Below are 23,426 nucleotides of genomic sequence, written 5' to 3' on the forward strand. Positions count from 1 at the left end.
GGGAGTCCCAGAAAAGAGGTTTATGAAAAGATATTATGAAATTATGCTTGTTTGTTTGTCTTTTTATATGTTTGTTTGTTATAAAAAACTTTTGTAAAACCAATAAAAAAATTTTTTATATATAAAAAAAATAGAGCGCCGGTGGCGGATAACTCATTCCGAATCTGACCGGACACAGGTTAGAGCTCAACGTCGAGCCTACCAAGTGGCAATAGCGACGGCGAAGAAGAATTTCTTCACCGCCTCTATTGCATCTGCAGAAAACAGCAGCAGGAGACTTTTTCAGGTGGTTCACAATTTAGTGGAACCACCTGCGACATCTGGGCCCAGTACGGGCCACGTGATCTCCTGCAATGATTTTGCAAAGTTTTTTGCAGATAAAATCGCTCAGATTCGGGAAGAAGTAGACTCCACCGTGGGAGCAGGACCGGGGCAGGAGAGTGCTAGAGTCCTGTCTAGCCAAGTTGAGTGGGATCAATTCCAATCTGTTACCTCCGAGGATGTGGACAGGCTGCTTGGACGAGTGAAACCAACCACCTGTCTCCTGGATCATTAATAATTATAATAATAAAAGCATCAAACATCGAAAAATTCCCTAAACAGAGCTGCCTTCAGATCGATTGATGATATGACAACACAACGCTTGAATGGATTGCTTATAGACGTAGACTTTGTTCGGATAAACAGAATGACATGTGGAATAAGTTCATAGAGAATATAGTAGATATCTAATAAACATATGTACTGTATGAGAATATTTAATATTATGGTATTATTTGAACTTTTTTCTCTTCTCTCTCTTTTATCTGTTCTCACTTTATTTTCTATAACTGAAATTATTTCAGTCAGTTAGTTCCCAACAACCAGCATTCTTCTCCTTCCACCTTCAGAGGTATTATTCATCTGAATCCCAGGAGATGGGAATCACGGCTGGGAAGGGAGCTTTTGCCCTCAGGCCCTGCTGGTGAGTTTCTCCTTGGCTGGTGTCATGGTATTGCCAGAGAATGAAGGGGAGGAGCAGAGACAGGCAGAGGAAGAGGGGCAGGAAGTGGAGATTGAGGAAAGAAGGGAAAGCCAGGAGGTGGAACGGCTCACAGATGTTGAACCAGAGCCTCAACACCATACCGGAAGTTCTGGCACAGACAGTGAAACAATGCCTATTCCGTCTGCCAAAGAAAGGAGGAGTGAACAGAAGCATCACGGGAAACTTCCCCGCCTTTTCTGTTGGAGAGGGGCGGGCATAAGTCACTCCCAGAATCTGAGCCGGAGGATTCGGATACCTGATTGTAACGTGCTGCTTCTACATATGTAAAATAAAGACTGTATATATGTATCTGTTTAGGGAAGCTTTTAATGTTTGATGTATCACAGTATTTTAATATTCTTTTGGAAGCCGCCCAGAGTGGCTGGGGAAACCCTGCCAGATGGGCGGGGCATAAATAATAAATTATATTATTATTATTATTATTATTATTATTATTATTATTATTTAGGAGTGAGCAGAGGCATTTCTTGCGAAGAGCATTCACAAGTCATCACAGCTGGCCACTCTGAGAACAGGATGCTGGAAAAGAGGGGCCTCCTGTGTTGGGAATTAGTGTAAAAACTGGGCCAGTTGATCTCAAAAGACCGCTATCTTTGTTCATTATCTGCATGCGGAGAGTTTTGGGGAGTTGCCCACCACCTGCAAGGTCAAAGAAATGAAGTCATTTGACCTGCACAGTTTTCCTGGAAATGGGAAGGTGTGGAACTGAATTTCAGAGGAGATTCTGTGGACTGTGGCTTGCTCACTCGCACTTTCCATCTGGATTCTGACTGTTTCGGGACTGAGAGTGAAAGATTCTCTCTAAGGATTGCCTTCACAAGGGCTCTGGTACATGTTTATGGACTCTGTGCTTATTTGCAACCATTGAGATGTGACTGGCCAGGACTAAGCCATTCCACTTGAAGTCTGGAATGTCATGTGGATTTATAGCTCTTCTTCGTGCTTTGCTTTCCTACACTCTGCTTTTTGTGTGAACTCTGTGGAGAGGCCAGTTTGGAGAAATGATACTGGACCCAAGCAGTCAGTGAATTATGAGCAGAATACCACAATTCCTTAATATCCTACAGATCTGGAAGGGCTCTTTCTATGTTCCCACACACTGAAATCAGACACAAAAAGATACGGTCTCACAGAAAAGTACAGACCTCTCAATTTCTCCAGGACTCGTCTCCGTGTTTTTCTGCTTCAACGGAGATGAGGTCAGACTGGTGTATCAGTGTCTCTCCTAACTAGAATAAATAAAACAGAAGTGTTATTGATGTCCTATGTGCTTGTTAAAAGTATTCAAAAATATTCATCTTTAGAAGCAGAGCTAACAAAGTATCTAGTGGCCCATTAAAGGCTAATGGGCTTTGGTTTTTGTGGGCAGCAGTCCGATGATGTAGACAAGAAAGCTCAAAATTCCAGGATTCCTATAAACTATAATCCAACCAATTTACTATGTTTCACAGTTTGTAGGATTGACAAGTTGACAAACAATAAAAAAATTCCTTCCAGTAGCACCTTAGAAACCAACAAAGTTTGTTCTTGGTCTGAGCTTTTGTGTGCATGCACACTTCTTCAGTTACACAGTGTGCATGTGCATGAAAGCTCATACCAAGAACGAACTTAGTTGGTCTCTAAGGTGCTACTGGAAGAATTTTTTAAATTTTGTTTCAAGTAGGGCAGCCCAACACGGCTACCTACCTGTATCTAGAATTTGACACACCTTACTTGTAAAACAAGCGGTACCTTGGTTTGCAAACAGTCTGATTTGCATATGTTTCGGATTACAAACACGTCAAACCCCGAAGTGCGTGTCCCGGTTTGAAAACTTATTTTGGATTACAACCTTTTTTGGGGGGGGGATTAAGAACAAAAAAATTTTTGAGGCCCTGTTGGCGAAAGTGCACCTTGTTTTACAACCTGTTTTGGTTTACAAACGGAGCTCCGGAACGGATTATGGTTGTAAACCAAGGCACCACTGCACTGGCAATCCTTGTCCTGCAATCCAGTCAGATGGGAGGCATTTCATGAATTATTATTATTATTGTTATTCATGTACCTACATGTAAACCCTGCAGCAATGGGAATTGTCTATCATGATCTTGGGTCCTTTACCCTTGAAGCCCACCAGACTGAGAAAGTGCATACACCCGTATCTTTTGATGCTGATACATTGTATTGCAGCTTGTAACTCACTCCTCCAAAAATAAGAAGTAATAAAGATGCTTTCAATATATCAATAAACCCCGAAAGCATTTCTACAGCTCCCTCCGCCCATATTTTTGGACTGGTGTTCAACAGCATCAATGATCAGTCGTGCAGTGGAAAGTGAACATTGGTACTGACCTTGATAGGTTCCTTCTCTGCATTGAAGTTGGGGGTCCTTTGTGGGGTGTCAACATTCCCCTCTCCCCTGGAAGGAAGTCAAACTTTCGAGATGGGTAAGCCAACCCTCTTGCTAGCTCAATTTGTGTTTAAGCAGGTAACTGTATAGCAAGAACAACAGAGCAGGAATAAAAAGGAAGGCAACTTCTTAGGATAAAGGAACTCAGTGGTCCCACAGTTACTCTGGAGAACTTCCTAAAGGTCCCTGTAAGGTAGTCCAGGTAAAGAAGAGAAGAAAACCCAGGTAAGGGAGGAAGAGGAAGAGAAGGGAGAAGGAGGGGAAGGAGAGACAGGAGGATTCTGGACATTTGGGTGGGGGAGTCCCAACCCCCAGGACAACCCTTGTTTCTCTGAATCTGATGGTCTCCCCCTCCTCAGAGAGTGAAAAGGCCGCAGGAGGAGAAGAGAGGAAAGAGGAGACAGGAGACAAAGGAGGAGAAAGGGAAGAAGGAAGGAAGGTCCCTTCCGAAATGGCGCTCCTGACTTTTCTCTTCTGCCCTCCCTGGAGCTCTCAGGCAGCTGACCTGGCCAGGGGGTTGCTCTGCCCACCAGGTCTGCCCTCTTGAAATCTGGACCTCCTGCCAGCACAGAGGTGGGCCAGGACCACCCACACGGCACCCCCCCCTCCTGCAATAAACTCGAAGCCTGAGCGAGGGGGGAAGTTTTTGGTAACTTAAGGGAGGGGGTTTCTCCCAGGATCTTGCTGCCTTTTCTCTCCAGTGGCTGGACTTGGGAGAAAGAAGCGTCCTGGAAAGAACTGGGTGGGGAAATGGGACCCCCCCTTTTTTTCAAGGATGCCTCTCTGTCCCAAGATTTCTTGCCGGGAAGGAAAAAGCCAAGGCAGCCCCTCTGGAGATCCCCCCCCAGCGCCCAAGATGGAGACATCTCTTCCAAAAGGCCCCGGGTCTCTCCCTCTCCCTCCCCCCCCACAGGGTTCCCCCCTCCCCCGCCAAGGATGCTTCCATGGATCCCCCAGCCCCCCAACTTCCTCTGCCCTCCTCCCTCCGTCCCTGAGACGCCCCTGCGCCCGGAAACCCCCCTTGGCTCCGCTCCCCCCTCGCCCCCCAATGCGCGTGGCGAGGGGGCTTCCAAGGAGAAGGCGCCACGGAAGCCCGGCAGGGGCTTCCTCTGTAGAAAGGACCCCTGCACCCCCCCCGCCCTTGTGCATGCCCCATAGTGTTGTTATGGGGGGGGGTGATCTCTTGTTGGGGAGGGGCTCCAAAGGAGACCGAGCCACGCAAGTCCTGCAGGTCTGGGGTCCCCACTTCGCAGCGGGATTGCATGGATCCGGACCCTCCTGATGGGCCCCAGTAAAGGCGCTTTTGGGGAGGGTGGGGAGATATGGGGGGGTCTTTGTCCTTTCCTCCCCCCTCCCCGCTCCCCTTGCCCATCCCTGCACCTTTACCCCTTTGTCCTCTCTTCTGCCCCTCCGCCTCCCTTGCTCGCTCTTCCGATGTCTTTTCCTGCAACAGAAAGAGCAGGGCGGGAGGAGTTGGTCCAGCGACGCCCCCCCCCTTTCTCAAGCCCCCCCCCATGCTCCTTTTCCCCGCCCGCCAGGAAAAGTCCGGCCCATAGAGCTATGGGGCAGAGCAGCCCCTGCCGCGTCTCGGATGGGAACCTGCGCTGAGGATTTTCCCAGGGGTTGCATGGGAGGCCTCTCTATCTCTCTCCTCTCTATGATAGAAGGGGGGGGGCTGTTCTTCTCTATGGGGGGGGGCAGTTCTTCCCTGCTGAGTTCCTCTGGGATCCTGCATCTCAGCCCCTTTTCTGTGGTTAGACCAGGCCTGCAAGGCGGTTCTTTGGCCACTGCTTCCCTGCCTCTGCTTTACAGGAAGAGCAGCAAACTCTGCACATGCCCAGAGAATACTGTAGGAACTCCCACCACACCGTTTTCACTTTCAGTTTGCCACTCAACGAACCACCAGTCAATAATGCAGGGCTCTTTTGCCCCACGTGGATCATGAACCCGCAACCCTGAAAGGAGGGGCCTCATGCTGTGCCCACTGAGCTCGCCCACCTCTCCCCCCTAAGGGACCGGGGCCCCTAGGAGTTGGCCCCTCCGGATGCACCTTTCCCAGCCCGGCAGCCTAGCCGCGCGTTGCCAGGTCCAGAATCTGGTGGGATCCCATGGCGGGATTTCATGTTAATGTCCAAAATTCAGCATTCGATTGACGTTGGAGAGAGACTAAGTTGAGAAATAAGACCAAGGGTAGATATTGAGATTGCAATGTATTAGATAAAATGTAAAGAAATACACAATAAGAAGAGTACATTCATTTGTAAAAAAAGGAATATACAGTGGTACCTCTGGATGCGAACGGGATCGCGCTCCGTTACTTCCAGGTGCCCGCGGAATTCAACCCGAGAACGCTCAACCCGAAGCTACTTTAACCTGAGGTACGACTGTACAACGGGATAGACGGCAAGTCTGAAGTGTTGGAATATATATGATTTTGGAATAGTTTTTTGTGATATAATATGATATAATATGATTATGTTAACCAATGTAACATAAGAACATTAATAAATAAATAAAACTGGAAGGCCCACCCCCCAAGTTTATTATTATTATTGGGCAAAAAAATTCCTGCATTGCAGGGGTTGGACTTGATGACCCTGGGGGGTCCCTTCTAACTCTGTAGTTCTATGAGTTCTCCCTCAGGCAAATCCTATCCTCCTCCCCAACTCCCACCTCAAACCAATCCCTCTTCATCTTCTCTCATATCAAACCCTATCTAACTCTCTCCCTCAGAAATGGCTCCTTTTATTTCCCCTCCAAAAGTGCCGTTGTCCAATCAGAGAGAGGTTCCATCCCTCTGGTGGAACTTCTGGGGGACTGAATGACCAGACTCTGGTCCGGATCTGCCGTCCGTCACACTTCTGCCTGACAACAACCAGTACAGGTCAGCTGTAGGAAATTTCTGACCCTGATCACAACCACCAGACCTACTAAAGGTCAGTACTTTGTAAGGAAAACTTCAGGAACCTGGAATCTCCATGTATCTACATCACCTTGGGTTTCACGATATGGCAGTTCTAAGAGCAGAGGTGGGGAAAGCAGGAGTTTGCCTGTGAGAGGAAGAGTTTTGGGCTCCTTGTGAAAGGGGATTCCAGGAAGAAGAAGAAGAGTTTGGATTTGATATCCCGCCTTTCACTCCCCTTCAGGAGTCTCAAAGCGGCTAACATTCTCCTTTCCCATCCTCCCCCACAACAAACACTCTGTGAGGTGAGTGGGGCTGAGAGACTTCACAGAAGTGTGACTGGCCCAAGGTCACCCAGCAGCTGCATGTGGAGGAGCGGAGACGCGAACCCGGTTACCCAGATTACGTGACTACCGCTTTTAACCACTACACCACACTGGCTCTCAAGGGAAGAAGGAACCAGGAACCACTTCAGACAAGACCTTTCCCAGGATGGAAAGAGAGTGAGGGAAATCTGACACTCCCTTATTCCTTTTGAAATAGTTTATTCCAGGCTTTTAAGATAGTGGGTAAGAATTTCCTTCCAAACCACCCCTCAATGGCCCATGGCCAGGGGAAGGAATAACACCTCAAAGAAAAACACAGTCAAGAGAGAGAAAAATTCAACATCCGGAAGGGACCCAGTTTATTGAGAGATAAGATATTGCAAAAGCTCTAGTGACTCAAAACAGAGGTTCATTTTAGTACAACTTTGAGAGGGATTTTTTGAGGAAGGTACAGGCATTAGCTCATAGAAGTTATACATGTACTGGAAGGTCTGTCAGGGAGCTAAAACGATTCTTCTGTCCATTATTTTGGGTATCCTGGTGTCTTGCTGTCTTAGGATTTACATTTCACTCATTTATTGTCCATCAACCTGACAACCAGACTTTTAGAAAGTCCTTAGCTTACCATTCCAATGGCTCCCAACGCCTGGGAAGATGACTCAAGGGAAGAAGAGTCGGTTACATAAATCTTCTATTTCTAAACGTTTTAAGCAATAGTTTCAAAGATAATTGGGTGGAAGTCGGGGTTGAGAAGTCCACGTAGCCTAGAAATTGTTAGAGCATGGAGACATAGCTTCCATCAGAGAAAGTAAGATAAAGGTATAACAAAGGTACATATGTTTCATTCACTGTTAAGTTATACAAATTCTATCATATGCTAAATGGGTTAACTAATTTTACAACAGAAACACCAGTTCAGTCTCGACTTGAGAGGTTGCAAAACGTGGGGGCAGATCCAGAAGGTGGATCCAGCCCCCCCCCAAGAGAAACTGCAGCAGCTGATTTAGAACACTGTTTCCCTCCAAGCCGTATTAATGGATCCTTCTCTAGGAGGACTTGGAGGAGCCACAGACCCTTGGGAAGGAGAGAGTAGCAAAGGATGCCCCACAGCCCCTCTGGAGAAGTTATTGAGAGCACCCCAAACACAATCACCCACCAAAGGCCATGTTTCTCTCTCTCCACTACCTTCTCTTCCCCCAGTTGCCTTTATTCATCTAGAGGAGCACGGGGGGGTCTCTTTCACACCCCCTCTGGACACCCCAGGAACCGTGCTTTCTTCATTCCTCTATTCCTGCTGCCACTGTAAATAATGTTTTATCTGAACATTGTGCGCTTCAGAGAACCAAGTAAGAGGAAGGGTTGTAACACAATTAGTGTATCAATTATAAAAACTACAGAAGGGGTTTATGCACATAAGAAGATGGCCTCACTCTTTCTGTGTCTTATTTGTTCATTTAGTATAATTACAACAATAGGTGTTATACGGTTGTTCGTATACTACTAATATAACGAGCCCTGCTTCCAAAGCATCACAACTTTCACCCTGTAATTTCCACAATGCTCTATTAGCCATCCCGGAACACCAACATTTCCAACTCTCTCTACCAGAGACTGAACTTCAGCCGACTCAAAGAGCATCAACATTGACCACCAGCATTGCAGGTTCACGCTCTCTGCAAACAGTTCATGACATATGATATTGCATTTACTATAGTGAGACATCACCTTCATTACTTGAATACATGGGTACAAATTTACATGCAGACACCAGAACTTCGCATGTACTCTATGCATCTAACGGCTGATGTATATTAAGGTCTGCACTCCAACTGAAGCTCCTTCCACACTGACTGAAGCTCTTTCCATATTCCATATATTTAAATGATTTCTCACTATCAGTAAAGCTCTTTGCACACAAAATCCTCACATTTAAATGCTCCCCCCCTGCTGTGAATGTTCTCTGGTGTCTTTAAAATGTCCGCTTTGACCGAGTCTCTTTCCACACTCCTTACAATTCAATGGTTATTCTCTGGTGTGAGTTCGCTGATGTCTCTTAAGGTTTCCACTTTGACTGAAGCTTTTTCCACATTCCATACATTTAAATGGTTTCTCCTTTGTGTGAGTCTGTAGATGGCTTCTAAGGGTTCCACCATTACGGAAGCTCTTTCCACACTCCATACATTTAAATGGTTTCTCCCCTGTGTGCGTTCTTTGGTGGCTTTTATAATTTCCACTTTGACTGAAGCTCTTTCCACAGTCTATACAGTTATATGGGTTCTCCCCTGTGTGAGTTCTTTGGTGCAGTCTAAGGTTTTTGGTTGAAGTGAAGCTCTTTCCACACTCCATACATTTATATGGTTTCTCCCCTGTGTGAATTCGCTGATGTATTCTAAAGGTTCCACTATGACGAAAACTCTTTCCACACTCCATACATTTAAGTGGTTTCTCCCCTGTGTGTGTTCTTTGGTGGCTTTTATAATTTCCACTTTGACTGAAGCTCTTTCCACACACTATACAGTTATATGGGTTCTCCCCTGTGTGAGTTCTTTGGTGCAGTCTAAGGTTTTTGGTTGAAGTGAAGCTCTTTCCACACTCCATACATTTAAATGGTTTCTCCCCTGTGTGAGTTTTCTGATGTGTTCTGAGGTATTCACTTTGACTGAAGCTCTTCCCACATTCCATACATTTAAATGGTTTCTCCCCTGTGTGAGTTTTCTGATGTGTTCTGAGGTGTCCACTTTGACTAAAGCTCTTCCCACATTCCATACATTTAAATGGTTTCTCCCCTGTGTGTGTTTTCTGATGTTTACTAAGGTTTCCACTTTGACTGAAGTTCTTTCCACATTCCATACATTTAAATGGTTTCATCCCTGTGTGAGTTCGCTGATGTATTGTAAGGGCATCCCTACGACCAAAGCTGTTTCCACATTCCATACATTTGAATGGTTTCTCTCCCATGTGAATTTGCTGATGTGTACTAAGGTTTCCACTTTGACTGAAGTTCTTTCCACATTCCATATATTTAAATGGTTTTTCCTTTGTGTGAATTCTTTGATGGATTCTAAGTGCTCCACGCTGACTGAAGCTCTTTCCACACTCTATACATTTAATTATTTTCTCTCCCTTGGGCATTTGTTGATGTTTCCTATGAGTTTTGCTCCAGTTCAAGCTCTTTTTGCACTGCATAGCTTTAGATGGTTTATCTTCTGTTGAGTTCATTATGGTAAACTCAGTGTGCACATAGACAGAAGAACATTATGCACATTTTAACTTTGTCTTCATTATTCTCAATGAAATTGAAGGTGTCTCCTCAGAATTTGGATCGCCTTCTCCTTTGGGGGAAAGAAAACCATTTTAGGGTTTCACGGAAGAGGGAAAAGGAACTTAACACAAAGTGAGCCTAATTAACACCACCGTCTTTTTTATTTAAAAGCATCTCCTAGATTCTCTCCTCTCTTCTCTATGTCTCCCTGAGGAAGTATGGCCAGGGAATGGACCACCTGATCTCATGCCCGTCTTGTGATATAGAACGATCGTTGTAGAAATTATCTGTCCAGGACTCATAAGGCTGGGTTTTCCAACAGAATATTAAAGACACGCTAAAACATCAAACATCGACTTCCAGTTGGTCCACAGAGCTGAGAAGAGATGGGACTCAGCCCTTAGGGGAGAGTTCAGCTCTTTGCAAAACAAAGGGGGAGTCTGCAAGGGCGCCGCAGCCCCCCAAACCCTCAAAATGATTATTTTGAGGCCACCGGCACCATAAGGACATCTCTCCGGTGCCAAAAACGCTCCCCTTGGAGAGCAGAAAGTGCAGTGAGATCAAGACGCCAGCGCGAGACGCCATTAACTACTTGGAGGATTGAAGCCTTGAGTCTATCCAGCACAGTGGCTGATTTTCGAACAAAAAGAAACCTGAATCTGGCAAAATGTTGGGAAATTCTAATTGAGAAAGATTCGGAAGACAGAAGGGATAAAAAAGGAGGCCAGCCGCGACTGAGATTGATTTACACTGCATGAAATACCTGCAAAACGGAGTAAGATTCTAATCTCCTACAGCGAATAAAAATAATAAATATACTTTTTTAGTTCTGAAGGTTTGGTTTACTGAAAGGGAGGTGGAAATCCCTAGAAAATAAATTTATTTGAAACCCTTTGGGAGTTGAAGGAGCCCGCTGGAGAAGGAGCTTCCGGCTTTTACTTTCAATTTTAATTTAAACTGCGCAATTTGTAAAAAATATGTTTATGGAGCTATTTTTGCGAGTTAAAATACCAGACCAGCAGAGACAAATATAAAAAGACTGCTAAAGTCTGGTACTGTAAGAAATTTGAGGAGATATTTACAGGAAGAGACTTGGGGACACCCTCCCCCTTTTGGTTAATAAGCATGATGGGTTCATTTTCTCTCTCTCTTTTAACTTCACCTTTTTCATTGTTAAGACATTATAATTGTAGTGAATACCTTCCTCTTTTCCTTTCTCCTGGAATATAATGCAGTGGAAGTTGGATTAAGCCACCAAGAGGTGGAAGAATCAGTTTTGTTTTGTTGGTTTTTATTTCTTCTTTTTCTTGGGACGGGGACACAGTGGAAAGTGCGAAAAATCTGTGGAAGTGGTGGAAGACGTTTTCTCCTGCTTTCTCTTTGTTTTTGTACAAATAATTATTGGATTATTGCAGCATTTACCCTTTGTCCCCCTCTCAGCTATATACATTTGATATAGAACTGGTTGGAGGCAAAAGGGCCACCTAGTGGTGAAAGAGGAAATAACAGTTTAAGAATGACATCATCACAGAAAAAAGGAGGGGAGGGGCAGCATCAGGAGAGACCCGGAGAGGGTCAAAGCAAGAAATGGAAGGGAAGGAGATGTTGCAAAAATGTTTGCAGAACTGAAGAAAGATATTAAAGATATTAAACAAAGTGAGAAAAATATGGAAAGTAGATGGGAGCAGAGGGACAAAAAATTAGATTTAACTGTGAATGAGATGAAAGCCCAGATAAAAGATGTGAGCAAGAGAACACAAAATTTAGAGGAAAGATTGAAACCTATGCAACGAAAAGTAAGGGATTTAAAAAAGGAGGATGAGAAAAATAAAAGTGCAGTGTCAGAGCTGAATAAGGAACAGGAGGAATTGTGGGATGCAATTGTGGTGCAGTAATTGAAGCAAAGAGAGATAAATTTGAGAATCAGATCTCTCCCAGAAACAGCAGGACAGAATATTTTAGAAGAATTAATTATTGAAATTGCACAATGGCTAGGAATTGGAAAAGATGAATTTGCCAATACAGTATTGAATGCATTTAGGATAAAAGTTAGATCAAAAAAAGGAAAAAAGTTTCCAGGAGATTATTTGATGATATTTAAAGATAAGTAGATGAGAAATTTAATTTTGCTAAAAAAATAAGAGAAAAGAAGCTCTATATTGATAGAGCAATGATAATCATATTTAAGGAAATTCCACTTTGTCAGCTGAAATGACGTGATGGATATAAACCTCTGATACAAGTGCTGAGAAAAACCAATATTGATTTTAAATGGGAGTATCTGGAAGGAGTCTATTTCTACTACAAGGAAAAGTTAAACTGAAAAAGATGAAGTAAAAAAATTCCTCCAGAGGTACAGGGAACTGGATAAAGAGGAAGAAGGAGCAGCGGCAGCAGCAGCAGGAACAGATACCATAGACCAAGAATACTAAGTAGAAGTAGAAGATAATAAATTAGAAGAAGAGGAGGAGGAGGAGGAGGAGGAGGAAGGATAAGTTTAAAAGACTCTAGTTCACAAATAGTAGCAAAAACAAAACAGCATGAACATTTATGACATGGAGTGTTAATGGTTTGAATAACAAAACTAAAAGAAATAAAGTTGAAAAGATTCTATTAAAAAGAACTTACGATATTATTTGTTTTTGAGAGACTCATGTTGCAAGAAAACATAGAAGAATTTTGGTAAAAAAGAAATTAGGAAGTGAATTTATTTCATCAGACAGGAGTAAAAAGAGGGGTGGTGCTGTGTATAAAAAATAAATATGAAACGAGACAAATCTTTGTGGATCAAAAAATAATTATGGGGGACCTGAATGGGGTAATTTCATTGGAAATTGATAGAATGAGAAATGGGAATAGAATAGAAAGAAGATAAACTACCCAAAACTTTCTTCTCTATGGTAGAAAGCTGCAATTTGATTGATGTGTGGAGATTAAAAGACCCGTTGGAGAAACAATATACAGTGGTACCCCGCAAGACGAACGCCTCGCGAGACGAAAAACTCGCAAAACGAAAGGTTTTTTCGTTTTCGAGTTGCCTCGCAAGACGAATTTCCCTATGGGCTTGCTTCGCAAAACGAAGCTTGCCCCGGGGACAGCGGGTCTTCTCTTTTGAAGCAAGGGGTGGCGGGGAGATCGCTTCTCCCGGTGCTCCGAAGCTGGGCGGGGGGGAGGGAACACCTTCTGAAGGCGGGCGGGGGGCGAAAGTCTTTGCTCCCCCCTGCCTGCCTGTCCCGGAGGGCTTTTGAAGGCAGGCGGGGGGGAGCAAAGACTTTCGCCCCCCGCCCGCCTTCAGAAGAGCTCCAGGACCTCTTCTGAAGGCTGGCGGGGGGCAAAAGTCTTTGTCCCCCCTGCCTGCCTTCCCAGGGGCTTTTAAATCGCCCTGGACAGCGGAGAAGTCCTCCGCTGTCCCGGGGCGATTTTAAAATGCCGCCCGCCAGCATTTTAAGATCGCCCGGACAGCGGAGAAGTCCTCCGCTGTCCCGGGGTTTTTTAAAATGCAGGGGGTGGGAAGAAAAGCCCTTGCCCCCCCCCAGCCTTCAGACGAGGTCCGGGGACAGACTGTCCCCGGACCTGGTCTGAAGGCGGTTTCCCTAGGAACGCATTAATTGATTTTCAATGAATTCCTATGGGAAACCGTGCATCGCAAGACGAAAAACTCGCAAGACGAAGAGACTTGTGGAACGAATTAATTTCGTCTTGCGAGGCACCACTGTACAGTGGTACCTCGGGTTAAGAACTTAATTGGTTCTTGAGGTCCGTTCTTAACCTGACACTGTTCTTAACCTGAGATACCACTTTAGCTAATGGGGCCTCCCTCTGCTGCTGCGAGATTTCTGTTCTTATCCTGAAGCAAAGTTTTTAACCCGAGGTACTATTTCTGCTGTTTACCAGCTCCATCTGGTATGCAGGCTGAGACCCTATCTTCCCCTCGGACTGCTTCGCCAGAGTGGTGCATGCTCTGGTTATCTCTCGCTTGGAGTACTGCAATGCGCTCTATGTGGGGCTACATAACATCGGTCTTGAAAGACCTACATTAGCTCCCAGTACGTTTCCGAGCACAATTCAAAGTAACCTTTAAAGCCCTAAACAGCCTCAGTCCAGTATATCTGAAGGAGCATCTCCACCCCCATCGTTCTACCCGGACACTGAGTTCCAACACCAAGGGCCTTCTGGCGGTTCCCTCACTGCGAGAAGCCAAGTTACAGGGAACCAGGCAGAGGGCCTTCTCGGTAGTGGCACCCATCCTGACAAACACCCTCCCACAAGATGTCAAAGAGAAAAACAACTACCAGACTTATAGAAGACATCTGAAGGCAGCCCTGTTTGGAGAAGCTTTTAATGTTTGATGCATTACCGTATTTTAATATTTTGTTGGAAGCCGCCCAGAGTGCCTGAGGAAGCCCAGCCAGACGGGTGGGGTAAATAAGTAATAAATAAATAAATAAATAAATAATAAAAAAAGATGATGATAAAAATTTCAGCTAGACCCTACTGGCACCATTGGAGGAAGTAATGAACAATATTTTGAAAAAAAGGAGAAACACCAGAGACTTGGAAAGAAGCATATATTACACTGATACCCAAACCAAACTCACACTTATGACAGGTTAAAAACTACAGGCAGATTTCTTTGTTGAACAGTGATTATAAACTATTTGCAAATATTAAGGTTTTCTTCCTGGCCGCCAGATGAAGGACAATATAAGGAATATTGTGAATATTATTGAATACTTGACGGCCAGGAATGAAAAGCAGGCAGCCATAATATTTGTGGATGCTGAGAAGGCCTTAAATTCTAGGGAATTTAAGATTAAAAACTTAGAAAGGATGGAAATGGGTCAATTGTTTATGAGAAGTTTAAAAGCAATATTTCAAGTCAAAAGGCAAAACCTATTGTGGATAATGTATTAACAGAAAATATTGAAATTACAAGGACAAGACAAGGGTGTCCACTATCACCATTGTTATTCATATCGGTTCTGGAAGTTCTCCTGAATAATATAAGGTTAGCAGAAGGAATTAAAGGAATATCAGCCAGAAGGAAAGAATATAAAGTAAAAGCCTTTATGGATGACTTGGTACTAACAATTGAACCAATAACAAGTCCGAAGGAAGTACTAGAAAAAATGGAACAGTTTAGACAAGTAGCAGGCTTTAAAGTAAATAAAAATAAAAAGTTTCTTAAAAATATGGACAAAAAGATAGTGGATCAGTTGCAATAATAAACAGAAACAGGGGTGGTAAAGAAAGTGAAATACCTAAGAATATTGTTAACCCCCCAAAATATAAATTTCTATCAAGAAAACCACAACCAGGTATGGAATAAGATTAAGAGAGATTTGGAAGTGTGGGGAAGGATGAAATTGTCACTTTGGGGAAGGATATCGGTTATAAAAATGAATGTGCTACCAAAAATGTTATTTTTGTTTCAGTCAATTGATGGAGTACACAGAATTAGCTAAGATGACCGGGAGAATCCGAGAACAGCGGGACCAAAAATTCCTGAAGGACTGGAGTAAATTTGTGAATTATTTGAAGGGCAATGGTGTTCAATTGAATACGCTTGTAGGATAACAAGAAGTCTTGTGAAAAATGGAGATAAGAAATATTGTTAGTAAGAGTTAAAAGATAGGATGTTAAGATTTTGATTATATAAACAGTAGTAAAGAGACAAATTGTCAACAGAAGAGAGATAGGATGAAATCATTAGAAGGGAATGATGGAAGTCACTGGCTAAAAGTAGCCAAGATGTGTAAGAGATGGTAAGATGGATGTTTTTTTGGAAAGTTTATGTTTAAAATATTTAATAATAATAATAATAATAATAATAATAATAACAACATCAAACATCAAAAACTTCCCTAAATAGGGCTGCCTTCAGATGAATTGACAATATGAGAACACTCACAATGGTTGAATGGATTGCTTATAGACGTAGACTTTGTTTGGATAAACAAGGGCTCTGGTGCCTGTTTATGGACTCTGTGCTTATTTCCAACCATTCAGATGTAATTGGCCAGGACTAAGCCATTCCACTTGAAGTCTGGAATGTCATGTGGATTTATAGCTCTTCTTCGTGCTTTGCTTTCCTACGCTCTGAAAGCTGCTGTTTGTGTGAACTCTGTGGAGAGGCCAGTTTGGCGAAATGATGCTGGACCCAAGTAGTCAGTGAATTATGAGCAGAATACCACAATTCCTTAATATCCTACAGATCTGGAAGGGCTCTTTCTATGTTCCTACACTCTGAAAGGAAGCACACAAAGATACAGTCGCACAGAAAAGTGGAAGTACAGACCTCTCAATTTCTCCAGGACATGTCTCCGTGATTTTCTTTTTCAATGCAGCTGATGTCAGACTGGTGTATCAGACTCTGTCCTAACTGGAATAAACAAAACAGAAGTGTTATTGATGGCCTATGTGATTGTTAATATCAAAAATATTCATCTTTAGAAGCAGAGCTAACAAAGTATCTAGTGGCCCATTAAACGCTAATAAATATAAGATGGGCTTTGGTTTTTGGGGGCACCAGTCCGATGATGTAGACAAGAAAGCTCAAAATTCCAGGATTCCTATAAACCAGTGTTTCCCAACCACTGTTCCGCGGCACACTAGTGTCCCGCGAGATGTTGCCTGGAGGGAGGCGGGCGAGGCGCGCGGCGAGAGGCGGGGCGAGGAGAGGCCACCCAGCGCGGGGCTCTCGCCGTCTACCTGCCTGGCTGCCTGCGAGCTCGGCGGGCAGCGCCTCCGTCCGCAGCGCCCGCCTCGCGGCTCTCATTCCCTGCCCCTGCCAAAGCTCACCCAGCCAAGCTGCGCTCTATTTCCTGCCTCGCTTTGCTGACTCCTCCACCCCCACCCCCAAAGCTTGGAGGTTCCCCGGCAAGGGGCAGGGAAAAAAATTGAAACTTACACTTTCGTGCGTCCCTCCCGGCGTGACGCTGCGCGCTGACGTCACGGGGCTGTAATGGTGGTGTGCCTCGAGATTTTTTTCATCAAACAAGTGTGCCTTTGCCCAAAAAAGGTTGGGAAACACTGCTATAAACTATAATCCCACCAATTTACCTTGTTTCAGTTTGTAGGATTGACAAGTTGACAAACAATAAAAAAATTCCTTCCAGTGCCTCCTTAGAAACCAACTCAGTTTGTTATTGGTATGAGCTTTTGTGTGCTACTGGAAGTATTTTTTAAATTTTGTTTCAACTATGGCAGCCCAACACGGCTACCTACCTGTATCTAGAATTTGACAGACCTTACTTGTAATGCAAGTGGTACCTTAGTTTGCAAACAGTCTGGTTTGCATATCTTTTGGATTACAAACACTTCAAACCCGAAAGTGCGTGTCCCGGTTTGCAATTTTTTGGGGGATTACAACCATTTTATTTTATTTTTGGATTACGAATAAAAACTTTCGAGATGGACAAGACGACCCTCTTGCTAGCTCAATTTGTGCTTAAGCAGGAAACTGTATAGTAAGAACAACAGAACAGGAATAATAAGGAAGACAACTTCTTAGGATAAAGGAACTCGGTGGTCCCACAGTTACTCTGGAGAACTTCCTAAAGGTCCCTGTAAGGTAATCCAGGTAAAGAAGAGAAGAAAACCCAGGTAAGGGAGGAAGAGGAAGAGAAGGGAGAAGGAGGGGAAGGAGAGACAGGAGGATTCTGGACATTTGGGTGGGGGAGTCCCAACCCCCAGGACAACCCTTGTTTCTCTGAATCTGATGGTCTCCCCCTCCACAGAGAGTGAAAAGGCCGCAGGAAGAGAAGAGAGGAAAGAGGAGACAGGAGACAAAGGAGGAGAAAGGGAAGAAGGAAGGAAGATCCCTTCCGAAATGGCGCTCCTGACTTTTCTCTTCTGCCCTCCCTGGAGCTCTCAGGCAGCTGACCTGGCCAGGGGGTGGCTCTGCCCACCAGGTCTGCCCTCTTGAAATCTGGACCTCCTGCCAGCACAGAGGTGGGCCAGGACCACCCACACGGGACCCCCCCCTCTGCAATAAACTCGAAGCCTGAGCGAGGGGGGAAGTTTCCGGTAACTTAAGGGAGGGGGTTTCTCCCAGGATCTTCCTGCCTTTTCTCTCCAGTGGCTGGACTTGGGAGAAAGAAGCGTCCTGGAAAGAACTGGGTGGGGAAATGGGACCCCCCCTTTTTTTCAAGGATGCCTCTCTGTCCCAAGATTTCTTGCCGGGAAGGAAAAAGCCAAGGCAGCCCCTCTGGAGATCCCCCCCCCAGCGCCCAAGATGGAGACATCTCTTCCAAAAGGCCCCGGGTCTCTCTCTCCCCCTCCCCCCCCAGGGTTCCCCCCTCCCCCGCCAAGGATGCTTCCATTGATCCCCCAGCCCCCCAACTTCCTCTGCCCTCCTCCCTCCGTCCCTGAGTCTCCCCTGCGCCCAGATGCCCCCCCGGCACCATTGAACCCTCGCCCTGCGCGCCCAATATCTCCCGAGCGCGCCCACCTCTCCCTCCGGAGGGGCCTCGCAAGACGAGCCACGGACGGGGGGGGGGGGGGAGAGGGAAGGAAGGAAGGAAGGAAGGAAGGAAGGAAGGAAGGAAGGGGGGATGTCTCTATCCAGGCCTCTCTCTCGCCCTTTCATCCTTCCATGGACTCCGTCTATCTCCCCAGGAACTAATGTTGGGGGGGGGGTGCTTCAAAGCAGAAGGCGCCACGAAACCCTGCAAGGACGTCCTCTCCAGAAAGGACCCCTGCACACACACCCCCGTGCATATCCCATAGCCAAGTGTAATGGGGGGGGGGGTGATCTCTTGTGTTGGAGGGGCTTCATCGTCCCATGTAAGATCTGGGTTGTTTGGGGGGGGGAATAGGGAGGGGGTCTTTGTCCTTCCCTCCCCCTCCCCATTTCACCCCCCATCCCTGCATCTTTACCCCTTGGTCCTCTCTTCTGCCCCTCCGCCTCCCTTGCTCGCTCTTCCGACGTCTTTTCCTGCAACAGAAAGAGCAGGGCGGGAGGAGTTGGTCCAGCGACGCCCCCCCCTTTCTCAAGCCCCCCCCCCGATGCTCCTTTTCCCCGCCTGCCAGAAAAAGTCCGGCCCATAGAGCTATGGGGCAGAGCAGCCCCTGCCGGGGCTCGGATGGGAACCTGGGCTGAGGATTTTCCCAGGGGTTGCATGGGAGGCCTCTCTATCTCTCTCCTCTCTATGATGGGGGGGGGGGGGCTGCTCAGTTCCTCTGGGATCCTGCATCTCAGCCCGCAAGGCCCCCTTTCTGTGGTTACACCAAGCCTGCAAGGCGGTTCTTTGGCCACTGCTTCCCTGCCTCTGCTTTACAGGAAGAGCAGCAAACTCTGCCCATGCCCAGAGAATACTGTATGAACTCCCACCACACTTTATCACTTCTAGTTTGCATCTGAAGCAACTGAAACTGGAATTGTATGGAGGATTTTCAAAACTGCGGTCACGTCTGGGGATTGCACCTTGAATACCATTTTGGAAGACTGAAGTTGCAGCTTTGTTTGCTTTGCAAGGATTAAAAACTTCAAGAATGAGTACTTTACCCAGTTACCTTGGAGGAGGTTCCACTGAATTCACTGGGATAGGTCAGTTAGCAGAGCACGAGAGTCCTAATCTCAAGGTTGTGGGTTCAAGTCTCACACTGGGCAAAAAGATTCCTGCATTGCGGAGGGGTTGGACTAGATGACCCTCGGGGGTCCTTTCCAACTCTGCAGTTCTATGATTAACCACCACTCACCCCACTAACTGCCCCCCTTTAAATAGAGTGTGCACACCTAACAGTACACCAACCTCAAAGATCTCACCAATTTACCAGTTTATCTTGGAGTGAGTGAATAGAGACTCAGACAGAAGTTGAACAAACAATCATGAAAGTTTTATTAACAAAAAAGAAGTTTGTGAAAGAAAGTGGGTCAGGAAATGCGTTTTCCTAGGTAGAAGTCTATTTATTTACTTAAACTCTAAGCTGTCTCAGGATTAAACACAGTGTTACTTAATCTCTCTTTACTCAAATAGCAGTTGTTATACTTCAGTTTCTGTTACTTAGTTATGTCAGGTGATTCAGTTAAATACTGATAATACAACACATCTTCCTTCACCGATCAATGCCCTGGTTCATGAGCGAGGGACATTTTTCCTCAGCTCCGCTTCTTTCTAAGCACTCCTGAGGTAATTCCAAAATGGCTTAACAGACCCAGGGGATCCCCTCCCCCCTTGTGACTGGCATGGGGGTCCTTTCTCCCTAGAAGAACTGTCCCTTCCGGACTGGAAAGAGACCCAGGGGAGCCTGAATCCCCCCAGGATCTGCTTCTCCCGCCTCAAGAGTCAGCCATCCCAGGACACCCCTGTTTGTAAACCTTCCCCAGACCCCCAACCGGGTCTCCCTCTCCAGGCTGGGAGGGTCTTTCCTCTCTCAGGGAGGGTGTTCAACTCAAGCCAGAACCAGTTCTCCATGTGGCAAATCCTATCCTCCTCCCCAACTCCCACCTCAAAACAACCCCTCTTCATCTTCTCTCATATCAAACCCTATCTAACTCTCTCCCTCAGAAAGGACTCCTTTTATTTCCCCTCCAAAAGTGCTGTTGTCCAATCAGAGAGAGGTTCCACCCCTCTGGTGGAATTTCTGGGGGACTGAATGACCAGACTCTGGTCACCCATCACACTTCTGCCTGACAACAACCAGTACAGGTCAGCTGTAGGAAATTTCTGTCCCTGATCACAAACACCAGACCTACTAAAGGCCAATATTTTCAGAGGAAAACCTCAGGATTTGGGAATCCCCACATATCTGCATTGCCTTCGGTTTCACGTTATGGCAGTTCTAAGAGCAGAGGTGGCAAAATCAGGAATTTGAGAGGAAGAGAGTTTGTGGCTACTTTGTGGAAGTTCATTCCAGAAACTAGGAGCCACTTTGGAGAAGGCCTTTCCCAGGAAGGAACAGGGTGAGGGAAATCTGACAACTCCTTTAAAAAGAGTTCATTTCACACGGTCTTAATGTTGTGTCGGTAGGTGACTGTGGAGGCAAATTCTGGATCCATACATCCTTCCACAGTGGGGATCTGAGGCATAGCTAGGGGTCAGGGGGCAATGAGCGCCACACCGCAGGGAGTGGCACTACACCTGAGCCATGCGTCTCTCCTGGAAGTGATGCGATGACTTGGGCGCATGCAGGCTCCGCGCTGCCCACAAAAAGCAATGTGGGTCTGCTGGGTGTTGGAGCAGAACGGGCCTCAGGCGCTGATATTCTGGTGTGCCTGGCGCAAGCCCCACCGCTCTGGGTGTTCAAGCGGCTATCTATGCCACTGTCGGGGACATAGGTTTCCAGGTGGGAGTCGACTGTGGTGAGGGTTTGCCAAACGTGCTTTCCTCTTAGAACACTCCCCCCCTTTGTCATGGTTTTGATCACTTTTAAAGTCCATGACACTTTTGCTAAAGGCCGTTCTCCCACTGGAGCAGTCACAGGTCAGAGTTTCCCGATTGTCGGTAAACACTACATTCTCTCAAACGTTAATGTCCAGGGGAGGGAATAACACCTCAAAGAAAAACACAGCCAAGAGATAGAAAAACTCAACATCCGGAAGGGACCCAGTTTATTTTGAGATAAGCTATTGCAATAGCGTCAGCGACTCCAAATCAGGAGTTCATTTTAAAACAGTTTTGAAAGAAATGTACAGGCATTAGCTCATAGAAGTTATACATGAAAGGGAAGGTCTCAGGTCAGGGAGCTAAAACTCTTTTTCTGTCCGTTATCTTGGGTGTCCAGGTGTCTTGGAATCTTAGGATTTATATTTCACTCACTTTTTGTCCACCTAGCAATCCTTAGCATTCCATTCTCATAGCTTCCTATGCTTGGAAAACTCAAGGTGAGAACAGTCGGTCACATAAAAGTGCTATTTCTAAAACGATTTAAACAGTTGTTAGAATGATAAGGGTATGGGAGTCATAGAATCATAGAATCATAGAATCATAGAGTTGGAAGAGACCACAAGGGCCATCGAGTCCAACCCCCTGCCAAGCAGGAAACACCATCAGAGCACTCCTGACATATGGTTGTCAAGCCTCTGCTTAAAGACCTCCAAAGTAGGAGACTCCACCACACTCCTTGGCAGCAAATTCCACTGTCGAACAGCTCTTACTGTCAGGAAGTTCTTCCTAATGTTTAGGTGGAATCTTCTTTCTTGTAGTTTGGATCCATTGCTCCGTGTCCGCTTCTCCGGAGCAGCAGAAAACAACCTTTCTCCCTCCTCTATGAGTCGGGAGTTCAGAAGTCCACATAGCATAAAAATTCTTACATTACGTAGAGTCCATCACAGAGAGTAGTTGCAGATACAGTGGCACCTCAGGTTACATACGCTTCAGGTTACATACGCTTCAGGTTACAGACTCCACTAACACAGAAATATTACCTCGGGTTAAGAACTTTGCTTCAGGATGAGAACAGAAATTGCGTGGCAGTGGCGCAGCAGCAGCAGGAGACCCCATTACCTAAGGTGGTGCTTCAAGTTAAGAACAGTATCAGGTTAAGAACAGACCTCCTGAACAAATTAAGTATGTAACCAGAGGTACCACTGTATTACAAAAATACATACATTTCATTCAGTGCTAGATTATATGAAATCTATTGTTTACTTGTTAAATGGGTTAACTAACAGCCTCCGGCCCAACATGATCCAAGGGGAAAGGGAGATTCGTGTCCATCACCATCACCCTGCCTGCTTCAAGCTGCTAGTTGAGTGGCTCTGACCGTGACAGTCTCAGAACTCCTGAGGCACAGGTGTGCAGCCCAGCCACAGAGAGGAGGGCCTGGGGCTCAAAGCTTTATTTAATCCTTTATTCCTGCTGCCACAGGAGATAATGTTTTAACTGCACATTGAGTCCTTCAAATAAGCAAGAATGAGGAGGAGTTGTAGCACAATTATCAATAACAAAAACTATACAGGGGTTTCAACGTTACTTTATGTACATAAGATTACTTCACTCTTTCTGTGTCTTATTTGTTCATTTAGTGTAATTACAACAATAGGTGTTATACAGTTGTTCGTATACTACTAATTTAACCATCCCTGCTTCCAAAGCATCACAACTTTCACCCTCTAATTTCCACAATGCTCTATTAGCAACCCAAAAACGCCAACATTTCCAACTCTCTCAACTGAAGACCAAACTTCAGCCAACTAAAAGAGCATCAACGTTCCCACCAGCATTGCAGATTCATGTTCTCCACAAACTGCAAGCAGTTCATGACCTATTATATTGCATTTACTATTGTGAGACATTACCTTCATTACTTTAATACATGGGTACAACTTTACATGCAGACACCAGAACTTCAGATATACTCTATGCATTTAACGGCTGATGTATATAAGAATCTCCACTCCAACTGAAGCTCCTTCCACACTCCATGCATTTAAATGGTTTCTTCACATGTGAGTTCACTATTCTTCAGAGATGTTTTCACTCTGACTGAAGTTCTTTCCATACTCCATAAATTTAAATGGTTTCTCCCCGTGTGAATCCACTGCTGTTTTCTAAGTG

The 23,426-nt window shown here is 45.4% G+C and overlaps 3 protein-coding genes across 5 annotated transcripts in view; 1 reads left to right on the forward strand and 2 right to left on the reverse strand.

Annotated features, from left to right (window-relative positions):
* LOC309525784 (uncharacterized protein) overlaps positions 1-23,426 on the forward strand; it is an 87,465-nt gene that overhangs the window by 45,382 nt on the left and 18,657 nt on the right. The gene's annotated exons all lie outside the window — the stretch shown is intronic.
* LOC309525817 (uncharacterized protein) overlaps positions 1-23,426 on the reverse strand; it is a 43,141-nt gene that overhangs the window by 7,576 nt on the left and 12,139 nt on the right. The window contains exons 2-4 of one of the 3 annotated variants that reach the window (XM_082211413.1): positions 4,821-4,878; positions 3,377-3,516; positions 2,191-2,274 (exon numbers count right to left, since the gene is read on the reverse strand). The gene's annotated coding sequence lies outside the window, so the exon portion shown is untranslated. Of the gene's footprint in view, positions 1-2,190; positions 2,275-3,376; positions 4,238-4,820; positions 4,879-23,426 lie in introns of those variants that run through there. The other 2 variants (XM_082211414.1, XM_082211412.1) reach the window with 2 other exon arrangements.
* Positions 6,994-21,825, reverse strand: LOC309525816 (uncharacterized protein). Its single transcript, XM_082211411.1, has 3 exons — positions 18,805-21,825; positions 16,223-16,306; positions 6,994-9,994 (listed from the first exon to the last, which is right to left on the reverse strand). Exon 3 carries the CDS (start codon positions 9,879-9,881, stop codon positions 8,685-8,687), a length of 1,197 nt encoding a protein of 398 aa, XP_082067537.1. The 5' UTR covers positions 9,882-9,994; positions 16,223-16,306; positions 18,805-21,825; the 3' UTR covers positions 6,994-8,684.

The sequence above is a fragment of the Podarcis vaucheri genome (assembly GCF_965113315.1).
Source record: "Podarcis vaucheri genome assembly, chromosome: 2".
NCBI lineage: Eukaryota > Metazoa > Chordata > Lepidosauria > Squamata > Lacertidae > Podarcis > Podarcis vaucheri.